The following is a 20,645-nucleotide window of genomic DNA, read 5'->3' on the forward strand; positions in this document are numbered from 1 at the left end:
AATATTTCTACATTGTGTTTTTCCATAGCTATTTGTCAAAGGTTTTCAACTCTAAAGGTGGAAACATTCAGAATAGATCTACATGTCCACTCTCTCTACCTTGCGCCTTGTGTAACGATTCAGCCCTTTCCTCTCACCTATACCTCTCCTAACAGGTGGACCTGGAAGGACATTGTGTGTAACAGCTGTATCATGTTTAAGCATGCTGAGCTGGTTAATATGATTCTAGTCACTCCATACACAGCAAAACTAATGTAAAAAAACAAAAAAGTCAGCCAAAACAAAATGAACAGAAATATTAATCAATGAGAAGTCTTGTTACACAACTTCTTTTCGAACTACTCAGATATTTTATTTCCTTAGCTGTAGCCTACATTTTTGTTACTATTAAAATATTTTTTTTCCATTTTCACAGCTGAAGTAGACCACGTTGTACCACCATATGCAGACCACACTGCTTCAATTTAGAGTATGTTGTTGCTACTAAAACATTTTGATTATGTCATGAAGCAGACTGTAAAATGTTGCAAAAGAATGGAAAAGCATGAGGGTGGGTCATCACCACGAGATGTCTCAGAACTTATTCTGTACTTAATCAGGCCGTGACGCCTAACCTCCTCTTCAAATCCATAATGAACTCCTTTTGTGACAAATAAGACAGACAGGAAAGGGTTTTTTTCCCAACAGTTACAGCTAGTTGACAGAAAATCCAAATACTCAAAGTTCACGTTTCTCTTCACCTCCATATTCAGAAATTTACACCGACAGTTCTTCCCATGATCTGAATATCGTCGAAGGGAAACAACGCGAGGATCTGAAAAATGAGAAAAAGATTGGAGTTACACTTTTTCTATGTTATTATATCAGTCGCCGCATCGATACGATTAAACATAATATTTACAAGAATGCTCAGAACTAAACTATACATGCTATACTTAGAGAGTAAATACAAGTGGCTACATAACATGTACACACAGCGTCCATGTATGATCGGTTACACGACTAAAAAACTGTAACCTGTGCTCGCAACGTTTCAAAGAGACTCTTTTGAAAAAGCCTTACGTCGTCATTGCCGTCAGCGAGATCGAGGGCGGTCTCATCCTCGATGTTTCGGATCATCTTGTCGGCTCCGGACTGGCACAACAGGTTGGCGATAGTGGCGTCCTGTCTTCCCACAGCCAGATGGAGAGCTGTGCAACCATTAAACATGGCTGCGTCCACATTAGCACCCTTATTTAGCAGCAAATTCACTGAGGCTGTGTCGTGAATCTCTACTGCGATATGCAGAGGCGTCTTCCCACTCGTACCCTCCTGATGGATAGGTACAACACATTAATAATATGTGAGAAACATTCCCAAGGCTTTGTGGGTCAGAGTCTCGTAAAACCATGAACGTAAAGCCGACGCAAATAAATCGACAACTACTGTAATATGACAATCAGAACAAATGGACTCCTTATTCAAAGCAGTGTAAGTTTCAGTATTCACAATGTTACCTCTAAAAGTTTGCTTTAAATAAACATGTTTCAAACTACAAGATGAGACAGTTGGGTAAGAGTATTACTATTACTAGCTACAATATTTCCATAAGAACAATTATACAGTTTTATCTAAGGAGAGATGAGTAGTATGAAGAAGGGAGCCCCATGAAAAACCACAGGTGACGTGTGTCGCCCCTGTTACAGAGAGCATTTCCTCCCAGACAAACAGAAATGAAACCAAGCTGACAGACTAAAATGGCACCACATAGACATTTGGCCCCTAAAAAATGGATCTCAGTGCAAAATCTGCGCTTGAAAAAAATGCAGCAAGCAGTATGAACCCCCCCCCCCCCCGCCCTTTTTAAACAATGGTTTAGTATAATTATTTAACAGCAATACTGACTGGTACACCATTACAGTCCACAGACATGTAATGTCTCTAAGTTACACACCCACATAGACACACAGACATAAACACACACCTGTATATTCAGGTTGACCCCTTTTTTCATGAGAAGCTTCATAAGGCGATGATGTCTGTGCTGTGTTGCTATATGAAGGCAAGTGAGACCTGTGTGGAAAGACATTCTGTTTCAAAAACAAACCTTGAATGCTCGGAGATCAAGGAAAATTCACCTTAAACTGAGTCGCTAAAATTGTCAAAGAAAAAGGGTTTCCTGGTTCAGAGCTTCAAATGAGTGACAAGATGTGTAAATACCACAGAACTGCACTAAAAACGTACAATCCTGCAAAAGGGAAATAATTTGCCCTGCACTAGTAATCAAGTAATGTTTGCTTTTGGTACACAGCCAAGAAGCCGTAGATATTTTGAAACCTAATTCCGACAGACAAACAGGAAGGAAGCAAAACTAAATAAAGAAATCACACATGGACATCACATTCCCTTTGCTGATGATTCTAATACAACAACAGCTGTCAAACCCACCCCCCCCCCCCCCCCCCCGCCCCCTGCCCCCCGCCCCGCCCCCCCGACCATTTCCTACCTCGCCAATTCTGCATTTCAAGCACATGAGCCAGTTTGCTTGATGAGACCTCATGAATCATCTCACTGGCACACTCTCCCCGACCCTGTTCACAGGCTACATGGAGGGGCGTGTTCCCATCTTGGTCCTGGAGCTCTAAGCAAGCCCCCTTCTTCATTAAGTCTTGTACCACTGACGGCTGGTTCAGGTAGGTGGCCAGATGTAATGGCGCCTATAATGGAAGCCAAAGGGCGCTTTAGTCTCTGAGAATATATGTGCTGATTGATAACTAAGGCAATGAGACCGCTGCAGAGATAGATCATCAAATTAAAAATAAGAATTTCAATGATGGCATGTTTGCTTGAAAGCTATATCTCTGACACTTGAAACAAGTCATTTTTTTTAGCTTCTTAAGCGAAGACTTGGTGGTTTACAGAATGTGTCCTCCAAAGCTTGGGTGGATCCACAGCACTGACAGCAGTAGGTGACATAACCTAATCTTAAATTAATCAAAGTCTCGCCATACACCAAACCATCTTGGCTGCATTTCTTACATACTATGTGGAACACATTAAGAAACAGGATATTCAAAAAAAGACTCGATAAGTTCCAGTGAGAGGGTACAATGCACGGCTTACTCAATATCGGAGTGCACATATTGACTGTGTCAAAAGGAAATTAGTGACTAATAAAAAAAGTCTGGCTTATTTACGTGGCTTTTGGTAACCTCTGCAGAGAGAGCAATGTTTCCGTGACTCACAGCTCTGAATGCTGACTACATCAGTTCTACCCTTTCAACTTTTGCAAACTATCTTTAGCAGCAGTTGGCTTAGCCCAAGGGAGACAGGGCCTCTATGAACATGCAACAGATGGCTACAGTGATGAGAAACTCTGAGACAAGCTAAATAAAAGCACCTAAAAGTCACAATTCAATTAACGTAGTAACTAAACTATTTCTACAATATTTTTTCCAAGGAAGGAGCACAAAAAATTTCCGTTTCAGTTACCATAAGGAAGCATTAGTTTGACCAGTTTCACTTGTCTGCTTTTCTGGCAATGCTAAATATCTGAAGAGGCAGTGCAGGTTTAAACCTTTTAATCTTAACGCATTAATTAGTGTCCTAAAGAGTCAAACTGTACCAACGTGACTCTGATATGGCAAAACTGGTAACAAAGTAACTCTGACATAGCAAATCATGGGTCTAGGAAATGCAGTTGTTTAATTTGTACTTCTAGGTCTCCCCATCTTATAACTTCCTTGTTAGAGCCATGCTTCCTGGTGACTTGCACAACTTCAGAGTTTCATCGTCCTTTCTAAACATAGGTGCCAATTACAGCAGGAAGAACATTGAGAAACTCCCTTTGTATCCGTTACAACAAAATAAACCATTGTTTCCAGCTGGTATTTTGAGACCTTAGACATAACTCTTGTTTTTCTAATGATAATTTGTAGTGGGAGTTTACTCTTTTCAATCAAAGAACATATTGCCAAAACCACACAGGGGATGGTCTGAGGGGACGTGTGGGTGAGAACGGATGTTGTATGTAATCCGTTAGCGTGTACACTTACCTGATACAAGTTGTTTTGAATATCCAGGACATCTTTGGGAAACAGTTGTATTAACTGGCGTGAAAAGTCTGTCTCTTCATGAATTATGGCAAGGTGAAGAATTCTGCATGATAACAAGAAGAAAAAAAAATTGGGTTATTATATTACCACAGGTGAGTTTAAGCTTTGAAAGTCAAATACTGGTAGGAGGACAATGGCAAACACTAAAAAATAGAGGAAAGCATGTATAAACTTCCAATAACATGTAGCTGATTACGAGGAAAAAAAACCACCCTCACAAAATGCTGCAGCATGCACAGAGTGGTAGAGTAAAAGGCACAGTGGTTGAAACATTGCGCAACGCTGGAACTTTTATACAGATAGTACTTTGTTCACAGCTATAGCTCTTCCATTTCCTGAAAAACGGAACCCTGATGTGCTTACTGCCATCAGAGTGGACAAGGAGTGTCATGGTTCATTTAAACAACAACTTTGATGGAAAATCAAGAAGGAAGTTAAAACAGGCTTTTAGAAAAATACAGGGAACAGAGCACTGTCACATTTTTAAGAACATTTCTATTAATTCCATGAAAAGTGCATGTGTGTGTGCGTGCGTGCGTGCGTGCGTGTGTGTGTGTGTGTGTGTGTGTGTGTGTATATATATATATATATATATATATATATACACATACATATCATCTTGATAAATGTGCTTATCAGTGTTTGCAGTAATGCTTTTGCTATGTGTTTACATGGAGATGAATAAGCAGAAAAAATATAGGCTACTCTGGGAAAGCCTCACAAAGAATGGGAACATACTGGAGACTACAGCATCTTTACAACCCATGCTTCATTTTCATATGGGGAAGCTACATTTAGCTGACCTAATAATAGAGTGTTATGAAAAGAAAAAAAAAAGAAAAAGACAGAACACCTACTCAATCCACCCACACACCCAACTGTCTTTTGAAGATTCAATGCAGCTGCAACGAGAACTAAAGCACTAAAAACTAATATGATAGATATGCTACACAAATTGCACATGCAGTTCTTTGCAAAGCTTCTTTGCTCTCTAACGTGTCTAAACTTTGAGATTCTGCATGTTTTGAGATGTCACCTGTCTTGTCTCTTTTCCCGGCATGTAAGGACCTGCTGTTGAATAAAGATTACTGTAAAGCAGAAGGAAGCAATTCTACACCAAGTCTCAATGTGTTCTCAGACTCTCAGCTTTAGATAAACAACATCAAATTGTTCTGCGATTAAAAAAAACTTTTTTACAGTTTCTGAGATGCACTGGCATCACTGATGTGTATCTACTCACAAATGAATTTTATTTTTTAATCCTGTATTGCTAAACAGTGTTCTTCCATGCCCATGTCATAATCTGAACCATTCTTGTGAAAAAGGAAATCTTGAATGAAAATCTTTTTGAATGATACTCCAACTCCTGCAGTAAAAAGAGATAGCATTGACTTAATGGGGAATTTGTGCTGCGTACTGCTACCATCATAGGTGCTTTTTACTGGGGATATTAAGGGAAAGTTTAATAATGCTTCCTCATGACAAAGACTAAGATGACGAAAATGAAAGGAGGTCACACAGTGTAAAGACAATAGAAACTTTTAATTCTAATCATGGTTACACTGATTCACTACTGAATGAAAACCCTTGATCTGCAAACTATCTCTGAATCCATCAAAAACAGAAAAAAAAAATTAAGATAAAACACACATGAAAGTAGAGGGTGAGCCAGACGGGTAACTGTTCAAATGTGTGTACACTTGAGAAAGTGTGTTACGGCATAAACACGCATTGTTGTGATGGTTATTTATATGGATGTAAGCGTGTACATTAAAAACTTGCAGTGTGTGTTTCAATGAATGATGCATTTTCTACATTTTTCTGTATGTAAAAGCTTTTAGTTTATCTTCTATGCATTTTCAAAATGCAATTGTTTGTATTTAACTCATCAAAAACCTTTTTTATAAACATGTATATAAGTCAAGGAGAAGTATCAGAACTTGTTTCTGACTGAACATGGGGAATTCCATTGCTGATGTGCACACTTCTGCTTTCTCACAGAGAGGCGCCATACAGACTAGTTCTCCAACCGCCTAAATTATATAACCAAAAAGATCCTTCACTATGGTCCATTTAATAAGTCAAAACATCCAGTTTCCTTGAGGCAATAATACAATCTTTGAAAGTTTGTGACATAAATGAAATGTTTTAAAACATCCTGTTGAAATACTTGCAAGATTTTTTTTTACACCTTACACAGTTCACATTTAATGTGTACCAGGCAGGTCCACACACATTAATGTAATTAAAGCCACAGTTACTGCTGTTGAACAAGTTCAAACCAAAATCCCATGCAAATTTACTGTGAGCTGTAATGTGTAAATATAGTAACTCACTTGGAGTTAGAAACAGACACAGACAACCACTCATCCAACCAGGCATGATGTCAAAGACAACAATCTGTTGATGTAAGGTGTAATTTTAGCCTCCAGTCACAGTGCCAGGTAAAATCCCAAGTAAGCACAGTCTTCCTTGTGCATTGTATCTCCTCCATATACAAGCATGTTGCCTTCTACACTGCTCTCGTAGCTGGTACGAATTAAGCTTTACATACATGATAAGCTGTGTGACACAACCCATGCACATAAGTGAACAAATGTATTTCAATCATGACTGAAACGATTGAGTCAGTCTCTCAGTGGTCTGAATGCTCTTGTGTTCCTAAAGTACAAGTGGACACTGCAGTGCATTCGTGCTTATAACCAATCCCCCAAATTATATGCAATTTCAAATCACACTATGTCTGTGTTTTATACAAACATGCTAGTGTTCAAATCAAAAGCTAAGAGTTAAAACTGTAAAGATCAGAGGAGAAAAGGTTATTTTGATAAGGTTACAACTCGCGCCTTTGAATGCTTAATTCAAACGATATCAGACACCCAGTACCCAGTATCAGTACCCATGTTCTATTCAGACCCCAAACGCTGTTGCTTGAGCCTTCTAAAAAGTCTTCCTGCCTACAGGAATAAAAAAAATGTAAAAAGTATTTATCTTATCTATTGTAATTTAAACGCTCACGTTTGTAATAAAGCGACAAAGGCTCCTGTATGTGCATAGACAGTATCTGAGTTCCTGTCGGTAACATAGGCCTAAGAAATATTAAAAAATGACCCTTCGCCCTTTAAAAAACGTCTGCTAAGCAAGGTTCCCGCCATATTTGTAAGCTCTAAACAGTTACAAACATTAGATATGCAAGTCTGTAAAGCAAGGGGGTTCAGACAGTGGTTCTAGACCCCATCCATGGGAACCCCCTGATAGTCCTGCAAACCCGTAATAGGGTTATGACTCGCTGACCTATGGAACAAATTAGTGGAATGACTGGGGGTTCCCAAGGAGTTGTGAAAGTGACACTCCGCCAGGAAACAACTTGTAAATTACACTCGAGTTTCGACCAACTGCGTGCGCATCGAGTCGCAAAGAGATTGTAACACATCGTTGGCACTCATTTTGACGTTATTCTCAGTTATAACGTAGCCCACCACATACATATATGCACAAGACTCCCGGGACAGTAAACTTTCAGAAAGTTCTTGCCTGTCGTACTAAAAAACTTGTTTATAGCATATGTTATATTTCAACAACCATTCATCGAAAAGTTGCATTTTACACTCTTCGAGACTATCTAGCCGGTGTATAACACTGTTATATGACAACGGAAGCGAGGAACGTGCCATGTAGCCTATTTATAAAAGCTAAATTAAAATACCTGGTGACAGAAATTACAAAACAGATCCACCACACAAAGATGAAAAAGAAGCTTACGTGTCTCCGTCCTCTGTGATGGTTGAGAGCAGATTTACTTCCTCTTCAATGGATTTACTTGTCTCTGTGTTCTCCCCGCTTTGGCCGCTCGTTATTCGGCAGACCTTAAGATAGTCTTCCAAACTTTCAACTGTGAGTGACGAGGACGCATAAGCAGAGTCCACCCGCTCCTCTGTGACACTGTCAAGTTTGTCCTTTGCGTCTGTATTGGACGTTACAGAGTCGTAAATTGTCTTTGCGTATTGATCGTCTTTAGGTAAAGATTTAATCGATTCAATTCCAGAATCGGTCCGATTTTCCTCCGAGAAGTCAATTTTACCCTTCTGCCCACCGTCACTCGCCATGTTTAACCCCGAAAAGGCTTGCTGAAACTATACCTGTAGCTTGAAGAATGTCTCTCCCTTTCGAGTCACCTGAAAATTACCGTTCCTTTGTGAAAGCAAACACATGAGTCTTGTTTCATGCCCCCGATTGCTTCTCTTTTCCCACAAGCTACATAAACTTATCTCTCAAGATATGTTTTCAACTACGACAGACTATATTTTGGAGAAACACAACCGAACTAAAGACAATCCGGGCATCAGCGGTTACCGACTTTCTTCACCATCTGTGGTATGCATCGGACTGGATGTAAAATGATCAATTGCTTAGCAAAACTATACAGCCAGTCTGAGGGCGGAGCAAAAACGTCTCACATGGGGCGCTCTCCGAGCGTTTGTTAGTCTGTTTTTGTCAGCTGTGGGAATTCCCCACAGGGAGTGGCGTGTAGCGTGATATAAAGTACCTGATGGGGACTTAACCCCAAATGAAGAACTCAGTAGGAGAAGCAGTGTTCGCCTTGGTGTATCAGTTAGGATACAATGAACAGGCAGTATTGGACCTAAGATGATGGATTTACAAAATTATGAAGTGTGTGCGTTTGTATGACTGTTTTTCAGTGAGACAGTGAAATCTGAAATAGAAGGAAAAGGAAAAAAGGAAAGAAACAAATGATATTACAATAAAATGCCATTACAGGCTATTATAATAACAGATTAATATTTTATTACCACGTTTGTGACACATGGCAGAATGTTAACTAGAAACAACATAGGCTGAGGTAACTATTCTACAGTAACAATGCAACTAGTGCTGCTATATAGTGCTGTAATATATCATGTATAGGAATCAACTTAGAGACATAAATTATTATTCGTAATGCTGACAATTGCCCATGAGTGCACAGCTGTCCGCAACATTTCATACAGTACCCAACAGCCATACTCGAGGAAACGTGAACATAACTCTCTGGAAAATGACTTTGAATCTTTGAAAATAAAGTGAAATAAGGGTGCATGTCAGCAGAAACATTTGTAATTGAGTAAAGTACAAATACGCTATTCTATAGCACCAGTGGCGTGCATGTAAGTTCACTAATCACAAAAGTTCCCGTGGCGCCCTAGTTTCCCAAAATGCTTAAGCTTTTTCTGCCAGTTAAAAGCCCTGGCTAGTAGCTGTCTGGAGCTTGATGGACAGGGATTTTGAACAACCTGCAGTGTGGATCTCCATCACTCTGCTTATTAGACTTATGACAAAGAGCTTTAAAACTGACAACGCGGGATCCATAGAACTGAACTATATCCCTGAGTCACAGATTTCCAAGTGACAGAGCACATTTCGGGGCATCCAAGACTACTACACACTGTCACTACCCCAGTATTCTAAATAAATTTCATTTTACAAGGCTCAGCTGTTGAACATGTGATCACTTCATCCAGCACTTACACAGTACCAGAAACATATAATTAATAACTGAACTTGACCAGTGACAGTTTGGACCCTCACTTAACAAATGTTTTATTAAATAAGTTTTCTGCTGACCTACTCTTTAAAAAAAAAATGTTTGAAATACTGAAATGCGTCTTGGAAATTTTTTGGTAATGTTTCTATGGCAATTATAATTCTACATTACTTGGTGTTCAGCAAGTGGATCCCTCAGTGACAAGATTCATTTTAACCCTGAGGAGCCTTGCAAGTTCCTCTGAGAGGTACAAAGACAACCGCTTGTAATATCTCAAGCGACCACTCAGTGGAGTTACATCTCCATAAAGTGCACCTTGACGACTGTCTTCTCACGCGATGAGTTGGAGTCTGAGTAATAACACTGTCCCTCTGAGTGTTTCTGTTAGAAAAATCAATTTTGTCAGAAAAATCAAAAACCCCAACTAAAATGTCTTGATAATATGACTATTCTCAGTTTGTCAGAGGAAAGCTTGATCAGCTCAGCTGCAACAATTTGTCATGGGCATGAACAGTGACGTTCAGTGGGCTCTATCTTCAACAACAATGGGTGGAAATTTAAAATACACCAGTAACAAGACATATAACCGCACAATCCATTTAAATCAATCAACAAGCAAAAGAGTTTAAACACGGGAATACACAGAATGAAAAAAGAGTTGCCCAGGTTATCTCTTGGAAAATGGTCAGGTCAGCAGCTGAAAAAGAGAAAAATGTATACATTCCCTAAATACTACAGAAATCTACTACAGGATGACATGGGAACAAAAAAATATATGGGTGGTTCAGCAAATTTCAGGCTGAAGCTCTACAATGGCCGGAAGCATAAAATGGCAATAAGGAAGCTGTTGCTGAGAAACTCTTCCATAAACTTTGGTTTAAATTATGTAACTAATGCAAAACAATGCCAGAAGAATAGACCCATGGGCCATGTTTCACATCACACATGAGGTTCCTTTAAACACATGCCTAATTGTTCGTAGGCATGCCAAACAACATATCATGGCTACAGTTGTTAAACTGACCATGTTAATTAGAAGCGATTTATCCTTTTCTTTTCTTTTCATTTCTTTTCTTTTCTTTTCTTTTCTTTCCTTTTTGTTTGTGGAATCAGTTGCCATTTTAAAAAAGAAAAATCTTTGTGTCTCCTGAAAGTTGATTGATCAACATTTCACTCAAAAGTGAAAAAGAAATGTCAATTTTTATACAATCTTATTAACTTAACATGCAAAAATGTTTTTTGTCTTGATTTTTTTATCCTACATTTTAATAATGGCTACAAGGTGGCCTAATGTTAATGTGTATTCTTGGAACCTTTAAATAGAAAAAGGTTGCTATTAGAATTGTCTGTAATACTGAATATTCGTCTTGGTGTCTGATAAAATGACACACCCATTGTATTATGTGTTTCCCCCTATTATGACACATCATTTAAAACTATTTCAATATGGCCTAATCTTTTTAGAACTCTCAGACCTGTATGAGCGGGAGCTGGTACTGAGATGAGTAAAGAAGTAAGCTAAATAAATGACAGATGTGAATGACAAATGTACAGTAGACCGTGTCTACTTAAGATCTGCCCTGAACGGTTTCTGATGCAGGAATTTAACCGGTGAACGCCGTCTCTGAAATGTTATTAATATTCATGGGTTTTACCAATCCTCCATACACCTAACCTTTATTAGCATATACATGTATGCCAGTGAATCAGATGGGAATAAACCACAGCACACACAGACAAGGTCATATACCCCTCCCAGCATATATGAGCGGGACAGGAAAACAGTGACAGTATCTCTTTTCTTACTGCTCTTCTCGCCTAGTCTCCGTTTACCTGGAAAGAATCCTGGTGGCACTGCACGCCGCAGCGTCGTTTACCTAACCACTGACTGCACCTCATTGCTATTCCTCCAGCATCGTCACGGACCGTGCACGTGCACTCGTTAACTGTTCATCTTTTGTCCATTAGTTACATGTGTAGCAGGAATTGTCTTTTCCCATCTTTAGTTTCAGGCTGACTTCAATTCGTGGTGCATTTTTTCTTGTTCATTTACATCAAAACGAAACCGTTTGCGTGCGCCTGTTTTTCGTTTTCTGATGTTTTTACCCCGGCCTTTGCGTAAGGATGGATAGCCAATCCACAGAAACCTCAGGGATGGCTGTAAATCGCACACATAGGCTTTGGATTCCCGGCACAGTCTTACTGGATTCCTAATAGAGAAGAGATTTTGAAACCGAAGCTATGGGATACTCCTAGGGGTAATTCACAGTTTATCCCGTTAAGGTTGTTGTAGATTATGTATGGAGGGTTACTGATATGTTGTGATTTAGAGCTCCGTATTCATGAGGTGATCCATGCCCCGATTTCATTGTCAGCATCAACATGTCCCCGGCATCGGCCACGACAGCCAGTGAGAGCAGCACCACCGCTGTTCCTGAGGACGAAGCTGAGAGTCCCCGCGAGGAGGTAAGTAGAGACCATGAAGCTTTATGATGTCTTACCCACACGGTACTCCTAGATGTTCCGCATTATAATAAATAAACTTATTAAACAAGCAAAATGGGATGAGTGCACTATTATGATATGTAATTTGAAATAAAGCCCCACAGCAGACTATTTATCTGATCAGGTAACGTAGCGTTTATTAATATATGATCGAAACAATTGAACAGTACTTTGAATAGCAGCCCAGTGCTTTTGTTATTAAGTTTGCATATTTGACTGATGTGACTGACTAGCTAATTGCAGACTGTGTGTGTGCTTGCGTGTGTGTGTTTATATTTGTGTCCTCGGGGGAGGCGGTGAGAGTGCGCGCTGGCGCGTGTCTCAGCTTGGTTATGTCTCCCCTCAAGCTCATGACATGCATCCTCTTTAAATGCCACTTCTCTGGTGGGTATCAAATTGATTGACAGCATCCTATATGCGACAGAGACCCCATCACAGAATAATGGCATTGCAATGTGGTAATATTTTTCAGTGAAGATCTGTGGCACTTCACTGAAATGCTTATCGGCTTGTGTGTTCGTTTGAGCACGAACCTTTCTAACCATGCTAGCTCTGTATCACACTGACAAACTCAGTTTAATGTGAAAATCGGAAACTTTTCTCAGGAAGCCTCACTTCACATTCACGTTTTTTAAAAAAAAAAAATGTAACGTTTCTTAAAGCTGTGCAAGATTAAATGAGATTGTTCATTAAGAGTTTTTATCTGGGCCTGAGGTATGTAAAACATTGTCAGGTCTACGTAAACAAAACAAACATGGAAAACACAGTCACTGTTAGATTTAAGGAAAACATCAACACTTGAAGAGCGCCTTCTGGAAATGTGAAAGCAAAACATTAACTGATTACTGTGTAGCTGCTATTTGTTATCTGAAATACGTGTGAATAGAAGGAGACAAGCTCAAGTATGTCAGTAGGTCTTTTGCACTTAGGTGCTAAAACGTCCAGTTGAACTTTGAGCAGCTACTTCAGAATATTCTCAAATTTAACTAGTGAGTACCTGAGCTGTACCACAGATTCACATAATCCTGTGTAACACACGTACACATCAAATATTCTAAGAAAGGTTATTCAGCATCCTGACAACATGTGTATTTGAGTTTCATCAAACCAGTGCAACCCAAATCAGTCAGTCAGAGGCCCAGCAAAACATAAATATGATATGGCATACTGTAAATTTTCTCAGAAGCAGAAACCACATCTATAGATAAGCAGAGGTGCGGAGATCAAATCAGTGATGATCCTTAACCGTAAACAAAGCGAAAGGCACAGCAGAGTTGTAGTCAGGCACAAAGTGCTGGTTCTGTGTATGACAACATACCGCAACTTGAAAATATTCTGTAGGAAGTGGGGACGCTTTTCTCACACCTTCTTTTCCTCTCAGCACCACCTGATCAAGCCAGTGAGAGCCCACACCACAAACGAAACTTATGTTTAACCACAGTTTTCTGAGATACGAGCTTCTACGACCATAGAGACCATATGCTTCATCTGTTTCACAAATAAACTGTTTAGTAGCTTTATGTGGATTTATTGTTATTTGAATATTAGAGCACCGACTTTGCTTATGTTGTGAAAATAAATCTGTTTCTTGTTAGGCTGTATAAGAGGCATATGTTTTGCTACTTAAGTGATTTTTTTCCTCCTTCAAATTTGTATTCAGCAGCTCTCTGCTCTAAATGAGGGATTAATTGCTTTGATGACTCTCAATCTTATTTTAAAAGCTTCATCAGGTCAGAGGCAATTATGATAACCATTTATCCCCATTAAAAATGTTCGCGTAATTACTGTGAATTGATTTAGAGGTGCTTAATGTATGAAATAGCCACCATACGATAGATCATTTTCTGGGTGGTACCGGTATGGTCGCTAGATAATGGAAAAAAAAAGAAAAAAAAAAAGCTCAAACATAGAAATGTTTTAGAAACTTTCTCTTTGAAATAACAGTTCAATTGTTAGAATGACACAGCACCAGATTTACCATTTAAAAAGCAGGGGCACTGAACAAGTAGTCTAATTCATTTATGAAATTTTGGATTCGAAATCAGCTGAGCCTGAAGCTCTGCCGTTAACAAGTGCTAAGTGGGACGACTATGGGTTTTTTTATTGTCTTATTCAACTGCTGAATCAAAAAATGGATTAAAACGAGTATACGTATGATGTACAACCAGTTATTTAAATAATGTCTGATTAGCCTAAATTTGTGTGGAAACTGAATGTATTTGTAGCCAACTTAATCATGGTCTGTAGTGTTATTGTCAAAAGCTGTGAGGTAAAATATTTGAACATGGACTCATACCCTTGGAGAGAACAGGAATTAATCTTAAATTCATGAGTCATGGGTGTTTTCATTATTGCAGAGGTTTCGTCTGTTCTCTGTTCTTTGATATCAGCTATATTCAGTGCCTGTGGGAGAAAAAGGCAGTTCATTGTTTAGTAGCTTTTTCCTGTTCCAGAGGAGAGTAGTGGTTAGGGTGGGGCTCGTAGGATCATGTGACCAGGTGGAGAGGAGAATCATTCTGGAAAAGAAATATCTATTATTTATTGCTTGCTGGCATGAAAAGAGCATGACACCGATATGTGGTCTTGAGTTTAAGAAGCATTACCAAACAGTAAGATTGGAGGTTTCAAACAGAGGAGCTCAAGAGTGGGATAATAATTTCTAAATACAAAATTACAGCCTTTATGTGTGAAATATTGAATGTCACAGGCTGAAAATGAGAGTCCTTAGAGATCACTGTAGATAATGCCATGACTGAAATACAATACAGTCCGTGAATTTGTTTCCAGGGGTCAAATTTTGATTTAAGTTAGTAGGTGGCTGCTTAATTCTGGATGATTTAATTTAATTGGATCAGATTTATGATGGGTTCTGTCTCTTAGCAACTAAAACATAATAGAACAAAAAACCACAAAACAAAAAATTCTGTTGTCATTTGAAGGAAGGCAAGTTCTAACTCAGTAATTGGCATTTCCAGCTGCATTATTCTCTCCTGTATTAGACTTGCATATTTCCAATAATGCCATTTTTTTGGGTACAATATTACCATGTTACACGGTGGAATATAGAGTGTTGAGGATGAAGTAAGATTTAAAGCTTGAGTAATGTGACTGATGTGCTAATAACCAAATGCAGAGTGCTATTAACCATTCATCCATCCATCCATCTGGCCATCCTTTCAGCTAAATCAGTGCCAAACCTTTAGGCAGACTGCCAAAAAGACACTAGGAGCCTTTGATATTTTAGCTTGCAGGCATGTATGCCCTGGGCTGGTAGGAAATGGCACCTGTTTTATGATGTTTGGGTGAGATCTGTGTGTCTTCCAGATGACTCGGCTATGACTGCAGAGTGTCTCAGTGCACATTTCTCTCTATTTTGATATATTTCTATATAAAAAAAGTCACTCTTCACTATCTGTTAAAAACAGATACAGAATTCTCTCTTGATCTGGGCGTGCAGAGTAAAACTGAGTCATTAAACTGCAATAAGCAGAACGAACACGATTGTTTACGGTAAAGGCTGTATAAATGTTTCATTATGACGAGGAAAGCTGTGAACTTGGAGCTTTTCGCTTCTCCGCAAGGCAAAGTGAGGCTGTCGGAACAGAGAGTTATTCCTTGAATATTTCATATATTATGTAAATGCGTTCAAGGAAGAAAACATTGTGCTCTTTTGCTTTTAAATAAGTACAAACAATATCAGTAACGTTCCAGGAACTGCATGCACTATAACATTAATAAACATTTCACAGTAATACAAGTAGCCTATTTCTTTCCTCCTACTGAAATATATTTGGCATCACTATGAGATAAAATTTCATAAATGTGTAGTACACTGAACAATACAACAGATGACAGATTATTAGCCAGTATGACATTCAATAGTCAATATTTACATGACTGTGTGTGTGTGTTTTTTATTATTTGCATGTCAAAGTTGAGAGAAAAACTACGTGTAAATAGAGTTGTGGGTGGATAGTGGGATAAATGCAGAAGGAAGACCATCGTATACATCATCTTATACATGTAAACCCCCCCCCCCCCCCCCCTTCTTTTTCCCTCTTATAGCAGCGGCCTCTGAAACAGTCCCTGAGCAAGTCTCTGTGTCGTGAGTCTCACTGGAAATGCCTCCTCCTGTCCCTGCTTATGTATGGCTGTGTGGTTGCAATGATTTGGTGTCATGTCACCAAAGTGACACGCCTGACTTTCGACAATGCCTACAAAGGGAGGATGTCCTATCACGAGAGCCCCTGTTCCAACGGGTACATCTACATCCCCCTTGCTTTCCTTATCATGCTCTATGTTGTCTACTTGGTGGAATGCTGGCATTGTTACATTCGCAATGAGCTCCAGTACAAAGTGGATGTGGACAGTGTGGCAGAGAGGGTGCAACGCATGCAGCAGGCCACCCCTTGCATCTGGTGGAAGGCCATCAGCTACCACTACGTGCGGCGCACGCGGCAGGTTACGCGATACCGTAACGGTGACGCCTACACCACCACGCAGGTGTATCACGAAAGGGTTAACACCCATGTGGCTGAGGCTGAGTTTGATTACGGCAACTGTGGCGTGAAGGACATCTCCAAGCGCCTGCTGGGCCTTGAGAGTTTCCCCATCACGAAGTTACGCTTCACAAAGTGTTTTAGTTTCGCCAACGTGGAGTCTGAAAATTCCTACCTTACTCAACGAGCAAGGTTCTTCACAGACAACGAGGGCCTGGATGACTACATGGAAGCTCGCGAGGGCATGCACCTGAAGAACGTGGACTTTAAAGAGTACATGATGGCCCTCTCAAACCCAGACCAACTCCCATGGTACGCCTCTAACTGTGTCTTTTGGGTGGCAGCAGTGCTCACATTCTCATGGCCCCTGCGGGTGTTGACAGAGTACCATACGGCGTATGTTCACTACCATGTGGAAAAGCTGTTTGGGTTTGACTACGTGCCCGTCACCCCCATGGACGAGCGCCCCTATTGCCACCGCATCCCGCGGGTTAACACTATCGATAGCACTGAGCTAGAGTGGCACATCCGTTCCAACCAGCAGCTGGTGCCTAGCTACTCAGAAGCGGTGCTGATGGACTTGGCGCAGCTTTCGGGGTCTGGGACCTATTCGCCGTGCGGCGGAGGAGCTGGTTTTGGAGGTTACCGGCAGAACTGCGAGCGTTGTCACCGCGCCATCAGCAGCTCGTCAATCTTCTCTCGCAGTGCCCTCAGCATCTGCAACAGCAGCAGTCCACGCATGCCCTTCAGCTCCAGCCGCTTCTCGCTGGGCCGTCTCTATGGCTCACGTCGCAGCTGCCTGTGGAGGAGTCACAGCGGCAGTCTGAACGAGCCCAGTTGCCCCACTGAGAGCACGCACTGCCTGGCAGGCCCCCTGGCACCTGAAGACAGCCCACCCTCCCCTCCGACCTACCAGGACGCTCTGTACTTCCCAGTGCTGATTGTGCATCGCAACGAGGGCTGCCTCAACCACGACCACCGTTCACTTCACCGCAACGGCTCCTGCGTGGAGACGTCCTTATGACCCAAACCTTTCGCAAGCTCTGCATACCAGGGATACAGATTCAGTCCTGAAGAGGCGGCTTGTGCGCTGCTTTGCTCAGCAATTAAACTGATTATATAAAGAGAGCTGACGAATGGGAATCTATCTCTGTTCAAAATTCAAAGTTTAATCAGTTGCAAGCAAAAACTGACTGAATAATCTCCCTGGAGTGAATTTGTGGATAACATAATGGACTTCTTTAAATTGGAAACATGGACATTCAGCAGATACTCAATAAGGAATGTATACCATGGGCTCAATCTGGTAAACGAATACTCACCTCTTTTGGAGATGTATTCTAAATTACTGACTTTTGTTTTCCAGCCATTACAGTGGAACATAAGCTGTTGCTTCCAAAAGTTGAGCTGACCGAGAGTCACTTCCAACATCCTCCCTGGGTAATTACACAATCTTTGGATGCTAACTTCATATTTCCAACAACTACAGTCAAGCCCTGCTTCCTCTAATCCTGATCTGGCCAACAGCAGTTAACACTGTACATCATAACATAGCAAGAACATTCATGTGTGCATCTGTTTGATTCAAGCCAGATTTACGTTGATAAGTCGTTGATTTATCTTGTTCGAAATAAAACAGCGCACTACACAAAGTAATGGTTTTGTCACCATCCCCTGAGTACAGGTTATAAATTTAGATATAAATTTGCTGAAGATTTTGCTTTGGTTGATATGGAAATGATAGAAATACTGTGTAATGATCTTAAATATATAACTGCAGGTTTAATGTGCAAAGTATTTCATAAACTAAGAGGAGCTTTGCTGAATGCATTTGTCTGGATGCTAAATTAAATTGGCCATTTTCCAAATGACTTGAGGGGAAAATGCAAACATTGAATCTCATATTGCAGTCGGTAAAGTATTCCAAAATTGAGCAAAAGTTTATGGGTTATGATTGTGTATTTGATGCTTTTTCTGAAACTGGGTGACACAGTAGAAAATAAATTATTCAAACCACTGAGAGCAGTTTCTGAAGAGCAGGGCTATCCAGCAAAAAATGTTGTTTTTTTCTCTCTCTCCCCTGGCAAGCACAAGACCTAGGCATAGACTTAATAAAGAAAACAGAATACTTACACAAAAGTAAAAGCACACAGAATTAAGTCCTGTTTAATTTACCTTCAGGCTGCATATCTGCAGCATATGGTATTGGGTAAAGCATTGAGAAAACTGGAGAAATGCTGTTAACCATAATGAGCTGTAAGCTTGTTAGCCACCCCAGCACTGTACTACCAGTTCACAGCTAACGTGAAGTCCACGAGGCAGTACATTTGAAATGGAGATGTATAAATATCACAGATGTTTCTTACTCCCTGTCCCTCTATTTTTAGTCATGCAGTCGGTGCCATGAATAATTTATGACAGGAAAGCTACAGGACATGTGAACTTCACACAGAATACATCACGAAAGGAAATCAATCTTTAAATTGATCATATGCCCATTTTTGACAAACATTTTAACAAACAGACAAACAGACAAACAAAAAAGACTCCATGAATAGTTGTTTAGAGCATAAATGATTCTAAGGTTAATTGTTTCCAGTTACAGTGACAACAAAGCAATGGATATGATCTCGTAAAACTCTGTCACCAACACGTTTTACAGTCGGATGAAATCATTCTGCTGGACCATTGTCTTTTAAACTACCTCTTAATGAATAACTGAAGTGCCTATGGTTGAATGATCATTATGTCACCACACACATTTGTCTACACTCACCCATTTCTGTTCAGTTCAGGATCTACATGTGAATATGCATGTGAAGCACTCTGAGGCTTATAGTAAGGAACACGATAAGCAATAATGTCTTTGATATCCCAGATCTAAGATTTATCCTAATGAGAATAAGAGAGTGAGAGACTGAAAAAAGAAAAATGAGAAGGAGGGGGGAGAGGCAGCTATTGAAGACCTAAAACAAACCATCTTCAAATGAAATGCTTTTGTCCTCAGTTCAAATGTCTGACAGTGTCTGATGCTGACAGTGGCATATCTAAATATAACCCACTGCTAAAAATAGCAACGACGGAACTGATTTAGGCTGATCAGTTCTATAGATAGAAACTGGTGAAGAAAAGAGACAGTCAGCTTTAGCAAAAATTTACATGTGACCATTCAGTGAACCTTACTACAAAAAAAGGCTAATTTCCATTTCATTTTTTGATTCTCGTAATAGGTTTTCCGTTCTTTTAACTGTAGGTTACTTGTGTGAACAACTATATATATATATATATATATATATATATATATATGATTGTATCCTGTTCCTCTCGACCATCTTCTCTTAGCTGGGGCTCTGGCCAGTGACAATGCTTGCCTTGACTACTGTCAGCAGTGAAAACGATCCTTGGGTTTAAATCTAAGGATATAAAATTTTATAGTAGAAAAAAAAGACTCCTGATTCTAGGAGTTCCTGTAAATATCACGATGGATAGGAACATCCAGAGAGCCCACTTTAGCCCAGAGGAGTAACGCATGCCTCTGCATCCGCATGTAGGACATCACCACAGCTACTCAGATGCATGCTTAATACACATACAAAACACACACGCACACAAATCTCGACCGCTCAGACACACAGATATCACAGCAAACACAGATCACATTCCAGCTGAGATCGTTAAAAATGTGTAATGTTAAAAAAAAACAAAAAAAAACCCATCCAACCCAGAAAATTGTTATGCTATCACAGTGAGGATAACTTTCGAATAAATTATATAATGAATTGTCTGAACAAAAGGTTCAAAATATCAAACATCTTTTCTCCAAGGCATGTATGTTTCTCACAATCTTGCAGTTGATCAGCAAATTTAAGCTGATCACAGTGATTTACATAACCATATAAATGGTTATTCTTTGCATCACATGAATGTTCTTTCCATCACACGTACTCCACCAGATTGTAGGTAATTACATTCAAAACATGCTTTGGACTGCTTGTCTGTTTTTAC

General features: G+C 39.9%; 2 protein-coding genes across 2 annotated transcripts; one reads left to right on the forward strand and one right to left on the reverse strand.

Moving 5' to 3' along the window:
• Window positions 1-258: 258 nt before the first annotated feature.
• Window positions 259-8,471, reverse strand: nfkbie (nuclear factor of kappa light polypeptide gene enhancer in B-cells inhibitor, epsilon). Its single transcript, XM_030771393.1, has 6 exons — window positions 7,857-8,471; window positions 4,035-4,137; window positions 2,486-2,696; window positions 1,964-2,052; window positions 1,063-1,311; window positions 259-814 (listed from the first exon to the last, which is right to left on the reverse strand). Exons 1-6 carry the CDS (start codon window positions 8,198-8,200, stop codon window positions 749-751), a joined length of 1,062 nt encoding a protein of 353 aa, XP_030627253.1. The 5' UTR covers window positions 8,201-8,471; the 3' UTR covers window positions 259-748.
• A 3,547-nt stretch (window positions 8,472-12,018) lies between these two features.
• tmem151ba (transmembrane protein 151Ba) lies at window positions 12,019-17,664 on the forward strand. The gene is made up of 2 exons (XM_030772761.1): window positions 12,019-12,102; window positions 16,207-17,664. Exons 1-2 carry the CDS (start codon window positions 12,019-12,021, stop codon window positions 17,662-17,664), a joined length of 1,542 nt encoding a protein of 513 aa, XP_030628621.1.
• The last annotated feature ends 2,981 nt before the right edge of the window (window positions 17,665-20,645 follow it).

The sequence above is a fragment of the Chanos chanos genome, chromosome 4 (genome assembly GCF_902362185.1).
Source record: "Chanos chanos chromosome 4, fChaCha1.1, whole genome shotgun sequence".
NCBI lineage: Eukaryota > Metazoa > Chordata > Actinopteri > Gonorynchiformes > Chanidae > Chanos > Chanos chanos.